Source organism: Paramisgurnus dabryanus, chromosome 16 (genome assembly GCF_030506205.2).
Source record: "Paramisgurnus dabryanus chromosome 16, PD_genome_1.1, whole genome shotgun sequence".
NCBI classification, from domain to species: Eukaryota; Metazoa; Chordata; class Actinopteri; order Cypriniformes; family Cobitidae; genus Paramisgurnus; species Paramisgurnus dabryanus.
Window position 1 is genome coordinate 34,266,239 of NC_133352.1, and position 23,063 is coordinate 34,289,301.

Consider the following 23,063-nt stretch of genomic DNA (forward strand, 5'->3'; position numbering starts at 1 on the left):
AAAAGACTGAAAATGAATTTTGCATCGGCTGACTATACGCATTGTCTACTCTATGCGCAAAACCTTCATGCAAACAGCATCTTCGCCAAAGTACATTTTATTTCTTAAAGATCATCTTTAAAGCAGATCTCTGAGCTGAATTCTGAATAATGATTTGTTTTCCCCTCAGGGAACGTACACCTATTCCACACTTCCATTTCTCACACATCTGGATTATTTATCTTGGAGTTTAAAATGGTTTATAAAGCTTCAGACAGCACAGAGTAGATGCTGCTCTCTTCTTATATCTGTCTCACGTTGAAAAACCGCGTTGCCAGCGTCTTGGCATCTATTACAGCCGTTCACGCTCTGGGAATATTGTGTTCTTCAGATTCACACACGTATTCCTGTATTTAGGATTCAAATTCACACAACTGGTTTAAATTAAGTTCTCGATTCGTCATGATTGTGAAATGCATGAGACTTTTTTGTTTGGAGGAGGAAGTTAAATGGAGTTTCTCATGGCTGCTTTTTAACAGGCGAGTGTCCGTCGGCACTGTGAGGGTTAAAGGGCAGAGACGTAGGGGTGAAGGTCACACTAAGGGTTTTCTCTAGAGTTGAGTGTATGTGGATAAGAGACAGTGCCGCGTAAGACAACAGTGTTGGCTCTGACTGTGTGAAAGCCACGGTGCCGTCTAAAGTCTAGTAAAACTGTCCATTTATTTCCCCAGGGAATGCATACTCACTTCCTCTTTATATTTCTCTGTTTTATGTCCTCTGGGAACGCGAGGTGGTCTCACTGGACAGTTACATCTACAATGGACCTAAAACTATTTGGCTATTTAAGTCAACCAATAAAATCTTTTATGACGACTAAATAACAAACCAAGTTGAAATTATAAAGGAATGTGTTTGCAGATGCTTCATGGTTTGTTTGTTTTGTTATAAATGCAATGTAATTCAGACTATTTAAGTATGAACTAAATACCAGAAAAAGTATTTTTAAAGGAGCAATTTACCCCCATCTAGTGGTGAAATTGTATTTTGCATTTAAACGAACAGTGCTCTCTAGCGCCTCGCCTTTCCAAACGCGTGTTGCAACTACGTTAGCCGTTATGTAATCACTGATCTCCTTGTCCGTTTTAGGTAGTTCACGTGTTCTGAATGAAAACGCGTTGTGGAAACGCGTTGGTAGGCTAGTGCTTTTTGTCCCTCTCTGCTATAATAGTTTATCAATACGGCGGAACGACTTGGAAGCCTCCTTGGACTAACCCGTTCAATGGAAGTAAAGAAAAGAAATTCTAAGCGTACAAAGAAAAGTCAGATCACTGGCATTTGACACCAACGAGGACATATTCATGAATAAAGACATTGATTTTGATTAATAAAACACTTAAAATCTTACTTACTGTCCCTTTAAGGCCACTGTATAACCTATTTTTAACAAAAATTATATTTAGCTTAAAATACTGTAAAAATGTACAATAGGGTGAATGGTAATTCGAACGACCACATTCGCACATTTTTATACGATTTGCTTTTGGCTCGTCGCGGTGTGGTTATGGGGGTGGGGTTGCGTTATTGTTTTATGATCGTACGTTTTTGTATGATTTACTTTGTACAAATTAATACACATTAGCCAACTTGTAAAATACGTACAAATTCTGGTGAGATAAGGCTGGATTAAACAGACACAACCTTACAAAAATTAACCATTTTTTTTTAATAGTAACATTTTTATGTATTGATTACCATTGGCAATCGTTTAATGATGGTTTTTGTAGCACAATGGTTATTGTGTGGTTTAACTATAGCAATCATGTTTATTTTAGTTTTAAATGTGATTTTTTTTCATGCACAGAAGGCACAAACATATGGAGATAAAACATCAGATCCACAGAAAGCATTTATCAAACCGAAAAAAATTTTGAAAGCAACTATGATGTTATAATAAAACAGGATATGGCTTACAATGATTGCAGATGGATGCAAGACTTCCAGCCCGAGAGCCAAGAGTCACAAAGGCTATCGCTTTTATTACTTTGGGAAAAACAAACCGTACTGCAAAGGGACATCAGCAAACGGCCATATTTCTAAATTTCAGGGAGCCGATGATGGAGATCAGATGTAAACCCAGAGTTTTATTGGCCTGAGAAAGTGTCTGTTTGTTAAAGAGAGAGCATTCATTAATGACCGACTGCCAAACTGCAAAATCGCTAATAATAGTTAAGCTTACGCCTTGGGCCTGTCAGCCACACAGGGATCAATAGATCGACGCTTTCCACTGTACAACATAAGTCCACGTCCATTGAAACAAACACACGCACACACCCGGTCTGGACTCCTCTGATGGCTGCCAGTCTTCCTCTACGTTTTCCCAGCGCGCAGTGCAAGTTAGATTAGTTAATTAAGGGGGACTGAGGCAGATCTGTAGCTGGTGTGGCAACGTGTTTTGACAGGTGGGCTTAGCGAACTGTGATTAGGGGAGAGGGCACGTCGAGGCGGTTAAGCCCTCCGTAAGCCCCTCACCGACACGAGGAATGATGCTATGCATGCAGACCCCTAAAAAATCCACTGCTGTTTTGGGCAAAGAGGAGGGGTTGGGAAAAACGGGTGATTGACACCTCGAAAAGCCGCGATTCAGCCCTCCGTTCGTGACCCGTCCCACCTCTCATCGGCTGTGTAACGACTGTGATGTTGTCATGTGAAGTGTTGCAGAAACACTTGACTTATGACACTTCACCACTTACTAGATAATATGAGCTTTAATAAACTCAGAAGCTCTTTGTTTTCTCTCGGGCTCACAAGTGTTTCTTTGTTTTTGCGTGTACGTGTGTGTATGTGTGCGCGCGAGAGGGAGGACGCCTGCACGTGCGCTGGAGCGTATGTTTGTGCATTCAGCTATTTGTGAGCAATTCCTCATAGGGCTTTCTCAGCAGGTGAAGATGTGCTCGTGTGGGTGATGGAAGTGGGATTAGCATTATCTAAAACTCTCCAGCCGCCCCGAGTATCATCCACCGTGCTTAAGTTAAGGTGCAAGACCGGGTGATTTGCATAAGTAATTAGCTAATGTGCTGTTCAATTTCACTCCCATCTGGCTGCCTGAGCAGGCCCTCATTTCTCAAATTGACAGGCTGGTCTCTATCACTACCCACACTGCAACAAGGCGCACACCAAATTAATTTGTCAACCTTCTCCAGTAATAGGATGTTCACCTTGAAAACTCAATTTTCCCGGGTCCAACTGAGAGAAAAAGGTTGGAATTTGCTCTCAAATACATCGCGAAAAATAACAAAAGAACGGTGAGATGGTTGCTGATAGCTTTTCGAAGTGACAGTGTAAACCAATGGAAAAAAACTCTGGAGGAAAACATTCAAGTGTACATCGCTATAAACATACCAGCCACTGTGAGTGCTTCGGTTTACTCAAAATAACGTAATTGATCATTTTCAGAAAAAAAAATATTTGTTTACACTGTAAAAAATATATATATACAGTCATATATAAAGTCATCTCAACTTACTATTATTTATCTTGACAAAATAAGTTGCTACAACTTATAAAATGCAATATTATAAATATAAAGTTGACTATATTTTATAACTATATTTTATAAGTAATAACAACTCATCTCTAGTCAAGTTAAATAATAGTAAGTTGAAATGACTAGTATGAGTTCATAAAACAAAACATTTAAGCAGAAAATGTTTTTTTTAAAGTGTACTTAAAGGTGACCAAAAAGTCAAAAAAGCATGACTTAATGTTTTATTATTTAAAACAAATGATAAATAAAAATATTGCTAATTATTTAAAAAAATGCATTGTAAAAAATCATTATTTATAATAATTAACATTTATATAAAAAAGAAATATACATTTTATAATTTAATTTGTAAATTTACTGATTTACAATTTAACTCTCCTGTATTGCTCAATTGTATTGTATATAGCAGTGGAAAAGGTCATTGGTTTGAACCCATACTGATAAAAAATGTATACCTTATGGTGCACTCTCACTTTGGATAAAAGCATCTGCCAAATGCATAAATGTAAATGTAATGCACTATATAGCAAATCATTATATAATACAAAAAGTGATGTTTATTATCACTATATCTTTTTTTCTTTCCGATGACTCTCTTGCTTGGTTTTGGGCTCATTTGGGTGTAGTATTGGGTGTTGGTTTGGCACACGGTCATCACTGATGCCAGGGTGTTCAGCTAAGGGACCAGTCATGGAAAAGAGCCAAAAACTGAATTTAATGAACCCCCCAATATTAATTTCAGTCTCATCTCTGGCCCGGGGCGGTGCGAGTCCTGGGACCCCGGCCTATTTGTGAAGGTTTGGATGGAGCATGCCGTCAAAACAACTGTGGTGGGGGGCGACACCAGCTTATATAAATAAAAAAACATTACTCCCCCAATACCTTTTCTTCTGTGTGTTCCATCAGTCATTTCTTTTGGATGGTGACTGCATACTTATTAAGTTCCTTTGTACGCTGCGCTCGTTCATGTCGCGCTGCTCTTAAAATGGCTATTCATTTCGCCAGCTGCCACCCACTACAACATAAAGAGTCCCTAAGAACCGTGCGAGTGACGTGGGATTTCTGGAGTGGACCCAGGACATACACATGTACACACTAAAGCACAAAAACTGAGCTAATGGCTTTACACACAGCCCGTGCTGTATGCCAATATGTTGCTCTTTTGCAGCAAAGCATTGTATGCTATGAAACAGGGTTTAATATTTTTTTATACAAAACTTATTTCATTTAGCTCCCTATTTACCTTTCAATAGTCTAAGTTTGTTTCTTTAATTCTTTTCCTACATTCAAACATACTTGTACATACAATTAAAATGCCGAATTTAACTTTAATTTGCCTTTAAAAATTATCTATCATCCCGAATAGTACACTCAACAATCTTCCAATCACTTCTCGTAACGCTATTTGTTTTATTCACTTCAAATAAAGCACCAGCGTCCCTAATGTGCATTTTGCCGCCGCACATAGGGCCGTTGAGCTTCTGTGCTGATGAAGGCACATAGATGAATTCTTGGCCCTCAGATGCCCCGCGGTCTGTCCAGCGCACCATCAAATGCTTTCCATGCCATTTAGCACCGTGAATCCCACGCCACGGCGCGTGCCCGACCTTGGCGTTTTCTAGTGGCTCTGCTCGTGCCATCTGCAGCCGGCAAGCTTGGGTAGTAAAGCATCTCGACCCCGCGATTCGGGCACATTACGCCCCCACGAGGGGCTCGGCCAGATGGCACTACCCACTAAGAGGGTTTTACTGCCGCTAAAGACACCCGGGCAGCAGCGGTGCCCACTCTCTCTCTCTCCCTCGTTTGCCACTGCCAAATGCTCCTTCGGCAGACACTGCGGTCATGATTAGCAGGCAACAAACAATCCTTTAGCATCCACCAGGGTCTGCTGAACGGCTCCATGCAGCCAGAGCCTTTAGCGGAAAAGCGGAAGAGAGAAAGACAAACGGCCTGCCTTTCATTACTCCGACTTCTCTACGGAGACTGATCTCTCCGCTCCCATCATAAAGCTGCCGTTAACTGCCTACAGACTGCGCTTGATGGGAACCAACCCCTGAATCTGCTTGATGAAGCACTGTATTTGTTTTCCCACAAAGGCTTGTAGTCGGGGGCACATCATGACTCCCAAAGCTTTAAAATGTTAGCAGACCTTTGACACAGACTTATCAAAGTTAGCGCATTTAAATCTCTCACAATGCATCTGCACCTTCTCCATTTAGTCAGAGGACATATAGCTGACATTAAGGCTCAGGTGAGGGAGAATAATCAATAATCAAATAAATTCATTTTTGAGATGTTGTTGTTAGAGTAGACCATGGCTGCGTTTGGAGAAAGATTTCTTTACTTTATTCTTGGGCCTTCGTATGTATCTGTTATCATTAAGGAAACCCTCCCTTAAACGAAGGATATAAAACACCAGGAACATGGCTTAAACGTCTCTGAGGTCTGGCTTAACTCATGTGGAGATCTTTTAGTAAGCTTGTTAGTATTGCAGCGATGTCTAAAAGTCCAGTCAATCACGCAAACAGTAAAGCCCTGATGGAGAAACTCTTATTCTCAGCTGACTGGATCTTCTTACCGCTGGATTGTAAGGAGCGGTTGAGATGCGTGAGGGGTGAAGAGTGGCCCTTATGTAAGTGTTGACAGGATCAGAGGTGAAGAAATGGATCTTTACTGGACTCTCGGCCCAATTAAGCGTCAGTCGGTGTGGTTGATTAAGGGATTAAAACAGGGCAGTTGATGAGCTCGGTATTGACTGCCGGGAGAGAACTTACAAAACTAAATCCCTCCTCCTCTCTGTGGAGCCACCAGCCAAGCAACCTCGCCTCTATTCTAGGGTGAGAGTCTGTGTGGAAGTGTGTGTGTGTCTGCCTAATTTGTTCAAGTTTTCTGTATGTGTCTTGGGTAATATAGCTAAAAAATAAATTTTAAACCCTTTTCACAATATACAATAGCTTAATACAAAGCTAAAAATCAAGGTTCTGGAAGGGTTCTTCACATGAATGCGATAAAAGAGCCGTTTTTGCTTTCTCAAATAAAGTTTCTTAAAAATCATTTCTTTCTTACCTTTACCTTTTCCACTACAAAGAAAATTTGGTAAAACATTAAGATTCTTTGAAAGTTAAAGGTTCTTTATGAAAGCATAAAGCCAAAGATGGTTTTTCCTGTGTAGCACCTTCAGCACGTACATTATTTTAGCGAGTATTTAAAAAAAAAAATAAATAAATAAATATATATATATATATATATATATATATATAGTTACTAAAATACTATATAATAGTTTTAATGCATGAAAAATAAAAACAGCAATATTTATCTATATATACTTTTAGTAAAACAAATGTAAAAACACACATATGCAATGCTACTGAGCCCATAAGGTGACATTGGAGTAAAAAAAATCTAAAGTTTAGTTTCATGTGCTCACGTGAAACCTTCATGTGCAGAATTTTTTTTTAAAGATTATTTTCTCAAGCGCACGTGAAACTTTGGTGTGCGCACATGAAACTTTTGCTTTCACGTGTGCACGCAAAAGTTTCATGTGCGCAAGCTAAACTAAACTTTAATTTAATTTTTCTCCATGTCCCCTTAGGGGCTCCGTACAATGCAAAATGTGAACATTATATTTTTTAAAACATTAACTTAAAGTTTAAACTAAACTTACCATAAACTAGCATTTTTTTTTAAGATGTTTAAGTTAAAACCAAAGTTATTATGCAGATGTTATAAAGACTGTCTGTTTTATATCTTACGACTCGCAAGAGAAATCATTACGGTTATAATCACTCGGAAATTCAATGCCATAACATACTGCATTAAATCACTGCAATGTGTTGCATAATCCCCAACAAAATCACTGCATATTGATTGAAAATATATAAATGATCACAAATATTGAATAACGTGTGTGCGTGTATTATCATTTGGTGTTTTAGTGGTTTATAACTGCTGATAGTTTTACTTTAAACAGGTTTTTTTGTTTTTTCTTAGTTTTATGACATGATTGATTTTCTTTCATCGGTCGAGACGCCCCGGGAGATGGGAGGTTCGGAGGTGGAGGTGAGTTGGGGGGAGTTCAGGGAAATCTGAGGAGCGTATGTGTGTGCATTTCAGAGGACTTTACCAACCAGCACTTTCCAGTTTGTTAGACAAGTTTAGTGCTTCACACTGCGTATGGATATCATACACAAGCTGAAGAGAATAACAGACGTCATATTTACTCTACACACATACACTTACAGTCTATTTAGTTGTGTGAGACTGACATACTGCACACGTTTCAATAAAGCCGAGCAAGCAATAGCTGTCCTTCTAGGTTAACTACTGACCCGATATAGTCTGGCAATGAGTAAACCACATCTAGCCAAAATAATCTTGAATTTGCCAAAATAATTTGTGAGATGTATGATATTCAATCATGTAAGCAAAGTCAACAGCGATTACAAGGTGTTTGGTTTAATTTATTTGTTTTGGGGGGGGTGCTATGGTTAAAAAAAATTCACAGACGCCCCAAATTTTGCCTTGTTTTAGCCTAGACGTCTGGGCTGTGTTTTGATAGCCATTAGATGACTTTTAAATGCAAAATTGGTTGTTGGGAGTCTCAAATTGTGTCATGAAAAATGTACTATTGTTATTTATAGACATTACAGACATTCAATACCAATTTTGGTATTACACCCAATAAACCATGACTGTAAAAAATAATCCACGTCATATTACGCCTAATAATTTCACCATTCCTGAGTGGTCTATAGTTTTGGTAAGATTCATAAGTTTTAATGTAAGATGCCTTAATTGTTAGAAACAATTAAAAGCACAGCAATTAAATATAAGTAAAAAATATATTTTTTTTTAGTATTTGCCTAAATTTCAGAATGCATTTAAGTGGAAACTGCCTTTAAATGTCCGTACATGCATGAGTAATGTTAGTTATAAATACATTTTCACTGTAGTCTCTTAGTTTGGACCCCACAGTATCAGTCTGTGGTTGTTTCAGTTACGATCTATTATCACATACTGATCTGACCGGCCACTAACATGCTTCATTCACCCAGTTAAAATTGTGCCCGCTGCCTGTGATCAATGTCTTACAAGACAATGTGTTTTTACTTAAGGCATAAATCCATAGGAAAGTGCACTCGGCTCTGCTAACAGAGAGGACACGGCTCAGACAAATCGCCTCACTTATCCCAATCCCAGCACGCTTTACATTACTCTCCGCACATTTGGGGGGGCGCACCCCTTCTGTCCACCATTAGCGACTTTATTTCATTCCCGGGATCAAATTTGTTATCCAGTTAGGCTTCTCATCTCCAACTCAAAGGGAATAAATAAAAGCAGGCTTTATTGCTCGGCACCCTGAAACAAGAAAGGGGGCAAGGAGAGAAAAAGAAAAAAAAATCTCCAATTCATTCGGATCCAGTCAATAACACTGTAATATTTATGAAGGCTGGATGCTGGCCTGCCCTAAAACCCAAACTCCAGCAATCCTGAATTATAAATTGGTATTGATTTGTGTTGTGTTGTGTGTGGACGTGTGTGTTGTGCGTGTGTGTTAGAGAGTCAGAGAAATATAGAAACTGTGTGTGTGTGTGTAAAACAGACAGAGAAAGTGTGTGTGTGTAATTGCGCGTAGAGACAGCATTGGTTTGGTAAGGGAGAGAGGGTGTGTTTTTACGGGGCCGATAAAACTCTAACAAGAGTTGTATATAGCTTCAGGTATACAGTACAAAGTGTGTGTACAGAAGTGTGTGTGAGTTTGTAAGCTATGTTTGCGTGTGTGTGTGATTGTAAGTGAGAGAGAGAAAGAAAAATAGAGAGAGAAAGGTGAAAATAATTACATGCAACATGTATATTTGTGATTACACGCCAAAGCGTTTATAAATGCGTCTACATGCATGCATACGTGTAGTGTTATAGCTACAGAGTCTAACTAACAACAGCAAAGCATCAAATATACATGAATCTCAAGCTCTAGAGACCTATGTCAGTTGCACAACACAACAAAGACCCAGTCCAGCCCAGACAAATATCAACACAAAGATAAACTACAAACCCACAACTCAGACACCAGCCAAGCTTCCTGGCAATAAACATCGCTGTGTTTGGGGAAGCTGTCTATATGGTCCAAGCAAAGACAAGAATGACCATGCATACTAGGCAAGTACTCAACTTTAGTGCACACTTGTGAAGCAAAACATCACAGACTTGGGGGGGAAGCAAGCACAAAAAAATCCTAGATATCACCATCTTGGCGAACCCTTTGCAACGGCATATAGCAGGGCATACGCTATAAATGAATTTTGCACACGCGAGATAAGCAAAAATCGAATACAGGACTCTCATTTACAAACTTCAGTATGTTTTTATTCCAATTTCATTATAACTATTGCTGATATAGTCCGATATGAGAAGCTCTGCAGCTTCTTTGCATTACAACAAGACTTTATCTAGCATTGGACTGAAACAATATAAAGTCCAAATGAGCGGGATCTGATGCGTATGTGATTATGTAATGGTCAGTCTCCCGTGGTCGGCTAGCTGGCTACTACACTGCCATGGTCACCCACATCAGATTTATGGATCTTTATATAGAACTCAATAACCTCTTAATCTGCTCCTCTTTCTCTCCAATCTCCTCCGTCCTCCCCCTCCTCGATTCTCACTCCATCCACACCTCTGTCAGATTCAGCCCCTGCCTTTCTCTCCCGTTTGCCCTCCACCCCACCTCTACCCTCATCCACATCATCATTTCTGCCCTCCACACCCGTCTCCCTCTTCTGTCTGCGCTCATGGGCCGGTCTGGGCATGTCAAGGCCAGATTGCACCCTTAGACAGTTAGAGACCCAGAGGACAAAGGCAGGAGTGGAATCGGAAGCTAAGATGGGGTGGTGGAGGATAAATCGCACTCATTCAAAAGTGCATCAAGGACGATCTGTACCGCTGTGTCTGCCTGCTGTTCAGCTGTGTGGGATTTGGGAGGTGAGGTGGACTTGATCTGGACTCGTATAGGGCCCGGCTCGCAAACTGCATTCTGACTGCGAAATGACCTTTCTTCTGCTCTGGTTTTTACTATCCCATGACATCTAAATAGGAAATAAAAGGGTTCCTCACTTTTCACATAGATGAGTATTTGAGTAAACACCTGCAACCTGTTGTACACTTCTTGTATGTTTGAAATTACTTTTGAAGGCAAAAATATAGTTGTCACGTCACACCTGGTTAGAAACTAAGCAATAGTATTACAGTACACCATGAGAAATAGAGTAATTTGAGTTAATCGGATCTGATAGCACATATACCCCGCATTTAATCCCATACGCACGCGAGCACCTTTTTGAGATAAACATCTGCAGTTTGACCGGACCATGACCCGCGCTGAGCTTCATGCTGATCAGGACCTCCACAAGCTCAGGAGATTGCTCTGCTCCTTCTGCTGGTTAAGGAGGAACGCGTGAATTCCCTTAACATCTTTTTGAAAGAATCAGCACCATGGATTGATCCACCTTAATGAAGCGGTCCATGGCACAGAACCCTTTGCTACAAAACAGCAGGGCCTTGTTAGGGATGTTTTAATTGGACATACTGGTGACTGGAGAGCATGCAGGAGTCCATCAGGTGTAGCTAAAAAGAAAATCACAATTGCCAGACAAAGGCAATTATTTTATTATCTAACATATGATTTATTATTATTAAGTCCAACTACCTGTTACATAAAGACCACTTTTAATTTTAATTGAAACAATACATAAAAAAACAAGTCTGTACCTGTAGCTCAGTTACTATATCATTGCATTAGCATGCAGCGCAAACAATCATAAGCTCGATTCCCAACAGTTCAGAGATTCGATAAAACATATCGCTGCACTAAGTTGCTTTGAATAAGCTGCCAAAAATGCATAAATATACATTGTAAAAAATACAAAGCATTTTTGGAAAATCAACGTATATTTTTATGTTACTTTAACTTCAAATTCAATTTCAACTTGATTTTATAAGTTATGTCAACTTATCACGAGGCAAAACTTAAAAATGTATGTTGAATTGACTTTTAACTGCATTTTTTATTACAGTTTTTTTACAGTATCGACTATCGGCCGATAGTTTAAAAACAGACGATAATTATGGCCGATATGTCCTGTCAATCAAAAAAAAAAGGAAAATGCAATCAATCCGAGCACTGTGTGTAGAAAATGTAAAGAAACATCACTAGTTTAAAATTTGGTAATAATGGCCATTATATGAATAAATAATATTCATAAAATTCAAAGGGAATTTTTTGAGGGGTGCTCGATGCGATGTTCATCACAACATGTATGTAGCCCATCATGTGTGTGGTTCCTTTTTTCAAAAAATGCGTTTTGCGCTTCGAGAGATTGTGTGTGGATCACGTGTCTTGTCAAAATAAGTGCCTGCTGCAGACGTGTCTAAAGGGTTTATGATAAAAGAGACGCTCGCGTATCGTGTATTTTGTGAACGTGAGCGTCTCTTTTATCATAAACGGTTTTGACGCATATGCAGCAGGCACTTATTTTGACAAAACACGTGATGCACATGGTTCACATGACGCTACAAACACATATTTTGAAAATGCAAGCAAAACACATGACACTCTGAACACTTAATTTGAATTAGCGCCTCTCGGATGAGTAGTCACGAGCCGCCACTGTTCGGAACAAAGACATTTTTACAGGTTTTTAACAACATGAGAGTAAATAAATGATGAGAGAACTTTAATTTTTGGACAACTATCCCTTTAATCTTCAGAATTTGGTTAATGCAAGTTAATATATCCACCAAACTATTGGTATCAGCAGATTTCAGTCTGAATTATCAGCTATTGGTATTGGTGAAAAATATATAATATTGGTGCATCTTTCACCAAGAAATATAGTTTATAGCCCAACTGCAGTCTGCCATACACAATTCAATGCACAATTCAATTTATACAGGGTTACCGAAATCCAAATATCAGCTATAGTGTCTCATCCAAATAGATTTTAGCTGCAGAATGTGAGTTACATTTTAGGTTCAGACCCAGTTCAGCATTATCCCAGACAACTCTACACGATCAGTCAATACTGGAGGCGTTGCTAAAATGCAAACTGCATTTGCCAGATTACACAGCACCCAGAGTTCTTACATCGAGACCTGCAGGAGGCGGCGATACGTCGACAGAGGGACACGGAAGAAGCAATCAATAGCTTTTTCCTCACAGAGGGGTTGCAAGGGATAATGCTAGCATTAGTGACAAGCACCGGAGGGGTGGATTTACCTGTAACACTTCCACGCTTGCCGTAGGGAAGATCAGGCAGATTCCCATGATCCCATATACACTCGCCGACGGTCACCTGACTATTTCCAGATTCTAGCTGGGAGCGTCTTACGGTATCCCCAAAGAAGCACCATATGTAAAGCAGCATAACGCTGTAGGATCGGACAGATGTGCTGTTGTTTTCTTTGTGTTTTTCCTTTTCTACCTTTCGGGTTGTTTCTTTCTTCATCAGAGTTGGCCCTCAGGAACACATCCATCCCAGCAGGCCCCGGGGCCGCTCTGCAGGCTGTGACTTAGCCCGGGTCTAATGCTGTCGGCCCCACAGGCTCCCAAACAAATCTCACCTCAGGCTCTGGATGCAAACACTACACTTTCCCATGGAGAGCTGTAAACAGCTGCCATCATGCTAGTGTACTTCCTAATAGGCTCACCGACTACTTTAACTCTTTTGTAGTCCAAGCAATTGAAGTAGACACGCAGACTTTTCAAAAGCTTTTTGCATGTACAAAAAAGGACAAATGTTTATCCCCTAAGAAAGTTTGCATACATGTAAAAAAAAAAAGTTTTCTACATTAAATCATAACGTTCTGTAATATTGACTGAGTAAGGTCAAGTCAATAACTGACATCAAACTTCTATGCTCCTCTTATTCATAACACAATCCCTATACACAAAAGCAACAAAACTAAAGCCCTTAATTCTAAAGCCTTAATATGTCGCAAAAAAAAACCTTATTGGCACGCAAAGTTAATACTGAAACAACAAAACCATAAACATCCAGGTCCAGGAGGACACTGGTGCTCCAGATAAGTTACAGCTAATCTTCTTGTTGGAGGCCTGTGTGCTGCAGAGGATGAGTTGTGGTATTGTGGCTTTCTATTTGCAGGTCTTGCTGTGTAGCCGGCGTAGCAAGAGTTGAAACGGATAGCCCGTGTGAAAGAAGAGAGGTCTACAGCACAAACAGTGTCTGTCGTGTTTACCTCCAATCCTCTTGCATTTAGCTTCTGAAGGTCATTGTTGGGTTACTCGTACAGGTACGATAGAAACACACATTTATGATAAGCCTTATATTTTTGGGAAACACTTATGCCGATTTGCAATTATGCATGATTTTCAAACTAGTCGGGTCACAGATGTTTTCACACTGCGTGATTATCTAGGATAGCATTCAGTTGGTGCTGTTTCAGGCTGCATGATGGATTGGCGACATGGGTGTCTCATACTGCATGACTTTACAGTAGGAAGAATCGCAGACAACTTTGTCCCGGTCTGCAAACTACGTCTCACAACTGCAAGACCAGAGTTCTCACATGAGGCTGTGATTATTATTAAAAATGGTAGCTCGCAAGAAGCTTGCCATACAAATTGCATCTGCGCCCATTTGCAGCCTGAAAGAAGAAGAAATAAAGATTATGAAGGAGGAAATGGTTGGGGAGACTCCTCATCGCCGATGTTATTTTCAGCAAAATTCTTAATTTTACGCAAAATCCGATATCTGCCATGTTATTCTATGATATTTTATTTCTTTTTTCCCAAAACGCGATTAACGGCAGTCCTCCTTGTCTGCAGAATGCAATAAATCCACTTTTTCAGAGCACTTTTTTCCAATCACAGCGCAACATTCCACGCATTGTAAACAATAATGGCGGCACTTTGAATACACACAGAATCCTAGTTTTCCTCATCTACTTTGTACTTCGTTATCAACAAACAAACAAAAATGAAATAATACTTTTAATGGCATTGATAAACCTGTGGTGGTTTTCTGTGGCGGGGAAGAAATGTAAGCCATCAAAATCTAATAATTTACGCAAGAGGCACTCGGGCGAAGGAAAAATGCCGGCTGTTGCTTGTTCTCCCGACAGCATCAAGCTTCTGTCATGCTAACACATTGACCCCAGAGGATCTTATGAAAAACTTTACATTATTTTACTCGAAGTCAACAAAAATCAAGCAGGAACAAAACATTTTACAGCTGATCGCTGTCAAAAAAGTCCCAGTGACAGCAGCAATGACAGGGATATTAATATGACAAATAAAGTGTTTTGATTAATGCCATTAATGTTTATTTTTTATCAGTGTATACCACTAGTCAACTTAATGAATATAATATGGAAAAGATGAATGCACATTTATAAATTGATTCAATAGATTTATAGCATTTTGGGAAAACAAAATTGCCATGGATTTATTGCATTTTGCGGAAAGTTTTTATAATAAATCTTTGAAAATCTATTTATGGATTTTTTTATGTTATTTTTTATGTTATTATAACCTAAAGATGCTATGTGAAAGTTTGTAACAGGAAATATTTGTTTTCATCTTGTCACTTTCTTGGTATAGAAAACACATTTTTTATCCAAATTATTTAAAATGGATTTATTGTGTTTTGGAACCAAACTCTTCAAATGTGTACTTTTTGAAGAGGTACAGTTGGGGTACCTATTTGAACCTTTTTTTCCTGACAGTGTTGGCATTATAACCCAATACAACACATACAACCATCAGTGTCAAACATGATATGTATTGGTGCCATAGTGGTTAGCACACATTGTGTCCGCATTGTATTGTGATCTCACACCCGCTATTCTCCTCACTTTCACTCCCGATAAAAAATCAAGATATGTTACTTGATCTTGGCAACAAAAAGAACCAAATGATCATGCTGGATGCTATACCATCGCTTCTGCTGTTGATGGGGGTTGCTTTGGGTAAATATGGCTCAATAGACTTCGGGTTAATGAGAGATGACCATTCTAGAATTGGTATGGGAACTTTACGCTCCACATCGTCATGGCGACTGGCCTCATTTCACCTGCATCTGTCACTGTTTTTATCGGAGTGCCACCACCACCATGGACATGGCACTGGTTCAATATCTCTCTCTCCCTCTCTCTCTCTCTTTCTTTCATCTGTTTTCCTCTCTTTTTTCCTCCTCTATTCTACAGAAGTGTGTGTTCCTGAACTCAGAAAAGAAAGAGGGCGAGGCAGAGATGCAGGAAATATCGCATGTGGGACTGGATATACTGAATTATTGAACCTACCAAACCGACCACCTGCCGCCACACCCCACTATGATCATCCATATTTCACACAAATACACAAACACACACGCTGATAACATATTTTTAAAAAAGGACATGACTTGCCATTTTAACTCTGACAACAAACACTCCTTAAAGCTGTAACTTTTCAAATCAGTTAAAGATATGGATGTAAAGTAACCTGCAATTTTATATTTCAAACAGAGATGGCGATAGAGAGGCAAAAGTTACAGATTGTGGCTTTAATTTTATATATATATATATATATATATTAAACACAATAATATACTTTAATAATAACTTTACAGTGATAAAATGCTGCTAATGCAATAACACGATTAAATAAAATGTTGCATATTTCACAATAAACAAAGCTAGCACTTCACGGTCTCGAGTGTATAATTTCATACATGTAGGAAATGTGCCCATAATGTCGCTAACGTATACATACATAAAGTCTCCCTCTTTAACACCCTTTTCTTCTGGCTCTGACTCATCGCCACTTCAAAGAGCTCATCATTTTTTTCAATTTTACCCAGGCTGCCCAGTAATGTCCTTCTTTTATTGCAAATCTATACTCTTAATCTGGCCGCCACCGATGGGCGCACAGCTCGATCAATAGAACGCGATTGCTGGGAAGAGTCCAGAGAGGCTGATAACCAAAAACCAGCCACCACCCCCACAGGGTTAAGCTCTGACACACGTGCACACATATGTACAAAACACACACACAGTCCTAACGTGCAGAAATAGTCAAATGTGGGGTTAAGCTTAGACACACATGCGCATTTGTACCACACGCACAGACGCATTCCCAAAGCATAGTCAACACGCAGACAGACAAATAAACAAAAAGTAAAAGTTAAAAGTCTGATATTAAATGTTTACTCAGTTTGTCACACCATAAGAAAATGTGTCATAATTTGAATGACGAAATAAACCGCCAAATAAATAGTACTAAAAAGTTGTAAAAAATTTCAGAATTACCTGCTCTGAAACCGTGGGGGCGTGTCCACTGTCATTGCTAAAACCACGCCCACTGATTTCTCAACTTTCAAATACCGCTACAACCTGAATGGATGCCCGTGTAAGGGGCGGGGTCATGCTCGGTGGCTCCAGTGCATCATCAAGCCACTGTTTTAGCCCCGCCCAAATAAACTCCGCAACTCAGTACTACATCGTTTAGTCTTTGTTATGTGTTTTAGCACTACATTTCTAACTTTTTTATGTGTGTAGAAACAATTCTCTGAAATGGCTTTACACAGACTTTAAAGACCAAAAATAAATAAAATTGGAATTATTGTCTTTAGTTCATATCTGTTCGCTTTAACGCAATTAAAAAAATCGAAGCATACTTTTTATTGAAAACAACTGATGTATGCATTAGAAATCTTGATGACCAATCTTGCACTTACAAGCATATCCAAAGTTTTCCCTAATAAAATGCTCTCTGTAATGAGAAAGTGCCTATAACTTATATTGTACCACTTATTCTGATAGCAGTAGCAAGCGGCAATGTTTAACTAAATCTACTGGCTATTTAAAAAAAAAAAAAGAAAGTCCATCAATATGTCCCATTCTAACCTCCAGTTAAAATATTAAAAACATCAACACAGGAACGAAAACTTTATTTTTATACCAATATCATGGCACACACACAAACGTTTTAGGAAATGGCTTAGACTTCACGCCTGATCCTTCATGGAAAGACGATTTCCAGATAAAGAGATCTGAAGAGTGATACTTGTGAATATGGATCAAAGGTCACAAAGGTCTCTTGGAAATGGACATCAGCCTCTTATCAGTTATCCCGTTCTTTTCCTTATTGCTTACTTTTCATAGCTCAAATGAAAAGCACGAAGGGAACTAAAGTGATCGTGTTTGAAGGTGGATGGGTGGGAGGTAAAAGGAGGTAATTAGACCAAACTCCCCCACCTCCTTTAAACGCTGACAGCACCGCACAATTTATTGTCCAACTAGGAGAACTCTCTGGACAATCTAATTGCAATATTAGCTTGTAATAACACCTGTTTTAATGCTCGCCGAGCAATATTTTACAAAGAACATCATGGCTTTACCCTTGCCTAAGCACTCTTTGAGCTTTAAAACGGCATTGGCGTTTAACACAAGTGCTTCTGTGTCATGAAAGTAAAAGGTCCCAGGATACGACCCCTGATCTTTCTGACCTGTACTTAACCCCTAACTAAATGGACATGATAGGAAGCGTCAAAGTAACAACTTCATTTCCTGCGATATTCCGCAATAGCCAGAAATCATAACGGATCGAGGAAGCATATCGTCTATTGTCGTTCGTTCTTCCCATTAATGGTACACATCACAAACAATTGGAGGAAACGGATGAGACCAAATTACCAGCGTGGCACACTTGAAAAATGTTTCCTTAAAACGCCACCAGGCCCAGTCGTATACACGAGAGCGTCTGTGCACCTTAGTCGCTCGTATTTGTGTGCGATTGTGATGCATGGAGCGGCACGAGCGCGCGCAGCAGGTCTTGATTTACACAGCAGATCTGTGCTCGAAACAAAAGGTAGAAACTGTGGAGGAAACGATGAATGGCCATCATTAAAGTCTTTTACAGTGACGGGGGCTACGGCTGATTTGCATGGTGGGCCGGCAGCCGTCCCTCGCGCCAAACTGATTTATCTGTTGGTTTAAGGAGCTCAGGGCGACACTCCTATAAATACTAGCCATCTTAATAGGGCGCTAAAATGCAGTCGTATGGACCGGTCTGTCTTAAATCAGACGCATCCGCTGTCACCCGTAAATACTTTCGAATGGGTTTTGGTCCGCGTAATGAGGGGTTCAGATGTGGCTGGCACGCCGGCGTTATACACACGCACGCTAGACATCAGTGATTCAGCCCCCACAATGCACCATTCATTGAGACTACTCCCAGAGGAAACATTTCGCACACCAATATCAGGCTCATTGTCGAGAGATGAAAAATTCAAACGTTCTTTCGCACACTTTTGTCGTATTTCGCAGCGCCTTTGATGGTTTCCTCGCCCTGTCGGTTGTTAGTAAATTGGTATTATTGGTAGTTCTTCGGCAGTACGGCCGCTATAATGGGCGGAGGACTTTGTCATTTACCGGGCAGCTAAATAATTGGTACGGTCCATAAACGACAAAGAGAGCATAAAAGGTGACATCATCTCTGCGGGTTTGGACCTTACACCAATCACACACGCTCCATGGCAGCTAGAGGTGAGAAGATTTTGTGCGGTTGTGCGTTCGTAAGAGTGTGTGTGTGTGTGTGTTGAGAAAGAGGGAGGGTCACTGATTTCCGGCTCCCTTCACTTCTGTCCGCTGGATACGCTCCAAGGCCGGTCTAACGAGCCAACATGGATTTGGTAATGACCCCTGTGCCCTAGGAGGACACTCACACTGCTGTCCTGGTTGGAAGTGCACACCATCATATCCACTCCATTCCAGTCATTACAGACAATCCCTACAGACGCCCAGTCAACAGGGTAAATAGTTTGAAGAACGGCGTTCACGACAAAATTAGGAGTTAGCCGACCAGAATGTGTGTAGAAGTTACATGCTATATTAACCCAGACTTGGACAGACAAAAGTCATTGGGATTGTGATAACTGGCATTCATGGTGACAATATGTGAGTCAGGGTTCCCACACATTTTGACCTACTGTAGCATTTTCAAGACCAGTCAACCAGTGTGATAAATCAAGTGTTTTTATTATTTACAGAATCTACAGGGCGGATTTTCATTTTAGGTAGGTAGCGTGATAATTAAAATAAACCACTACTTAGTAGTGAACACCGATATCTCCAAAAAGATCTGAAACGGAGACTGATGTTGCCATTCTGCTTTCAAACTATTTCTACACAAATGCTCACAAAGAGAAAGATCTAGTCAATAAAAAGATATTAGAGAAGGTGTTCATTACTGTGGGAAGCCTGGTGATTGTTAGCAGCCCATCTTCAGATGAACCAATGTGACAGCATTTTTAAACACTTTAGGTGTGCAAATTCATGTCTGACACACCAGCAGAAGAGTCTGGGTATGCTATGCTGTTGAATGCTGATATCTCGATGGCGCAGGTGTTGACAAGAAGATAAAAAACTTTCTTACCTGTCGATGATGACGGGATCGGATGGTGTCTCATTTCGGTTCCCACAGCTTTTCTTGTCACAACACCGACTAAAGTGAACAAAAAAAGACACGTTATATGTTTATCAAAGTATTTTAAGATAAGGTTTTTTAACTCTTGAAGAGTGCAAAATCAGTCGGGGCAAGTTGTCACAAATAAGAAACTTTAGCTTTAGCTGTCTATCCTGATATTTAATCATATTTTTATGATTAAATACATGAGAGCTGATTCATAACATATATAGTTATTTGCCACATAAATTTATAACTTTGGCAGATGCTTAAATTTTTTTTAATTAAAGTCCACATCTTTTTTCAGTATGTGCGTTTCCTGGGAGTAGAACCCATGATCTTTGCGTTCCTAACCAACTGAGGAGCATACTGTGCTTTTAAGGATTTTTCTCTCCCCTTTTCTTCGGGAGGAAGGGACAGAGCTATGTGGTGACCGGCAAGCCTTGCTCAAGCTGGTGTCTGCCTGACAGGTCGCCCTTTTCCTCCAGCTCCAGCTGGGCTGGGCCCCTGCCAAGGTCACTCAGCCGGCCTCTGACAGTTTGGACAGAACCCAGAGAAGCCCTGGTGCAGAGGCTCTATCCCAAATGCTCTCCTCAAACACTGTCATCACCTCTGCCCTTGCGCACGCCCTCGCCACAGGCTGGCACCTCATCTGGTGGCATGTGGTTCCCCTAAATGCGTCCCGCCTCGCCCATTCACTTCTCGCTCAGGCAAACCGCTGAGGCCAGTGGTGCTGCCCGCTTTGTTAAAATGGTTACAATTAAGTTCGTTCTTATTAGTTAGAGGCTATCAGAGCAAGGCGAAAAATAGGTGTAGTAGCGTACCCTGCAGGATTTCGTTTTGGCAGATGGGGGACAAAAACACCCCCAATGGGAAAAATATATTGGGAGGATGTTAAACAATGTTATAACAATATTTGTATTTTTTAAGGTGTAAAATAATTTTTGTTAAAATATTTATTTGCTTTAAAATATTTAAATTATATATTGTGTATATATAAAAATGATAAATAATAAAATAAATCGAAATCTATATTAAAAAAAATAAAAACTATTTAAAAATAAATAATAAAAGTGTATTAAAATTTTTATTTTTAATAAAACCATGCTGGCATAGCATTATTTTCTATACATATAAAATATATAATAATGAATTGTGAATTAAAAAAAAAACTTTAATCTTAACCTATAAAAATAATCTATTCATATGCAGTATTGCTGTAACTATTCCTGTGCCTTTTTCTCAACAGAGTTTGATGAAATGATAGAGTAGATGCTGAAACAAAAAATCATTATCCGCGATTAAGATTAGCTAAGCAATAACTTCAAATCACATTGTATGGATTTTTCCGACCACTAAGACTGTAGATATATTCATCCTACTTGCTTCATGCTGACATGCATTAGATTGCCATTTGACAAATAATCCTCACTTAAAGCCACCGAATGCAAAATGATGACTTATGAATCATTTATCACATCGTTTGATCTTAAGGAACCTGAAAAAAACATAAACCGTGGATTGTTTTTTCCTCTTCTTTGTGTGTGTGACTGTTGCCATAGAGCGCGCCACCATAATTTATTCCCCCGGCTACTTGGAACCATTAGCAAAGTTCCAGGAGACCAATTAGCATTGGAAACCCAATGGTGAGGCTGTGGTGACAACCTCCTCAAACTGCGAAAGTAGTGTTATAAACAAACTGGACCCCAGGAGCACAGCCAGGTCCAGAGGGAGGCCCCGCGCCCCCGATCTCAACAACAAACCTTGGCGGAGCGTCCGTAATGTGGCCTTAATGCGGTTCCCTCCAGGGTCCGGGCAGACTAGCCCTGGCTTGGTTAATGACTCGGGGCCAGAACCACAAAAACAAACGCGTATCCAACCTCGCGCCCCTGCGATGAGCACAGGACATGCTGGACAGGTACTATCACTGGTCACTTCTAGCGATTAGTCATAGATTGAGGAACATGCGCTTTAAGAGCTGCTCGCTCGGCTTGCTATCAGCACTCCCGACTAGCCAGACGGACCTCCGGTAGCCTGAAGTAGATTCACTTGAAAAACAAGTAATGTGGGGTTTATCGGACTAGTCGGCAATATCAGAGAGGGCTTATAAAAAACAGCCAGCAAAGCATCCCTGGAGGATCTTAAGACTAACATCAGAACATGCTGAATGAGTAAGATAAGACATGATAGAGCGGAGAGGATAGATGTCAATAGAGGGCTTGTTTTTAAAGGGCAAGTGCTGTAATCATCAAGACAAGCGGCCAGGACGTATGATATGCACCAAAGCGGCATCCTCAGCCAGACTGGCAGCAAAGCGGGCGGATGAAGATTGCATGCCAGCCGACCGCTGCGATGTCTCATTTGGAGTCTCCGGAGTGCCAGTTCACTGGGGTGACGAATAAGGACCTTGAAGGTTTAAAGGCAAATGTATTCCTCCTCTACAGAGCACCCTATCCTCCTAACACTGAGTTTATTGTTATAATTATAACTACAAGATACATATGGACTCGGTGGTAGAGCATTGTGTTACAGTGCCAAAGGTCAAATGGTTCAAACCCATGAAACACACTGATAAAAAATGTATACCTGGTAATGCATTGCAAGTCGTTTTGGATAAAAGCATCTGCCAAATGTAAATATGTGAGCTCAATTACTCTGTCAGGATTGATCGCTGAGCTATTTGCCGCACAAAGGAACCGATCTTTAAGACGAGCGCTATTTATTCAAACTGAAGTGGATGCCCATCCTCATGTTTGGGACCAGAACATGAAGTTTGTGGCGAACAGCTGCTGCGCTTTCAGCAACGCTCAGGCCCGTTGATGGGTGTTGCAGGTGAAACAGACTCCGTCAGGGCCCGATAAAGAGTTTTATCACCTGGGAGTAAGAGACAGGGGAAATATCTCTCATCTCTCTGTCATTAGCAAATGGAAACACACCATTCATCAGGGGAGGCAGTTAATAATCACACTCAATCACATAATGACCGACTCAAACCGAGCCATCATTATGAAAATGGAACCTGTATCGAAATCATCTGCGAGAAAGCTCGGTTCCTTGAGGGAAAAAATTGTCCAA

At 40.2% G+C, this 23,063-nt stretch overlaps 1 protein-coding gene across 3 annotated transcripts in view; it reads right to left on the minus strand.

Moving 5' to 3' along the window:
* LOC135719407 (transcription factor COE3) overlaps positions 1-23,063 on the minus strand; it is a 105,177-nt gene that overhangs the window by 60,431 nt on the left and 21,683 nt on the right. For all 3 annotated transcript variants that reach the window (XM_065242106.2, XM_065242114.2, XM_065242098.2), the window contains exon 6: positions 19,959-20,027. In XM_065242106.2, the coding sequence (XP_065098178.1) occupies positions 19,959-20,027 (69 nt within the window). The remainder of the gene's footprint in view (positions 1-19,958; positions 20,028-23,063) is intronic.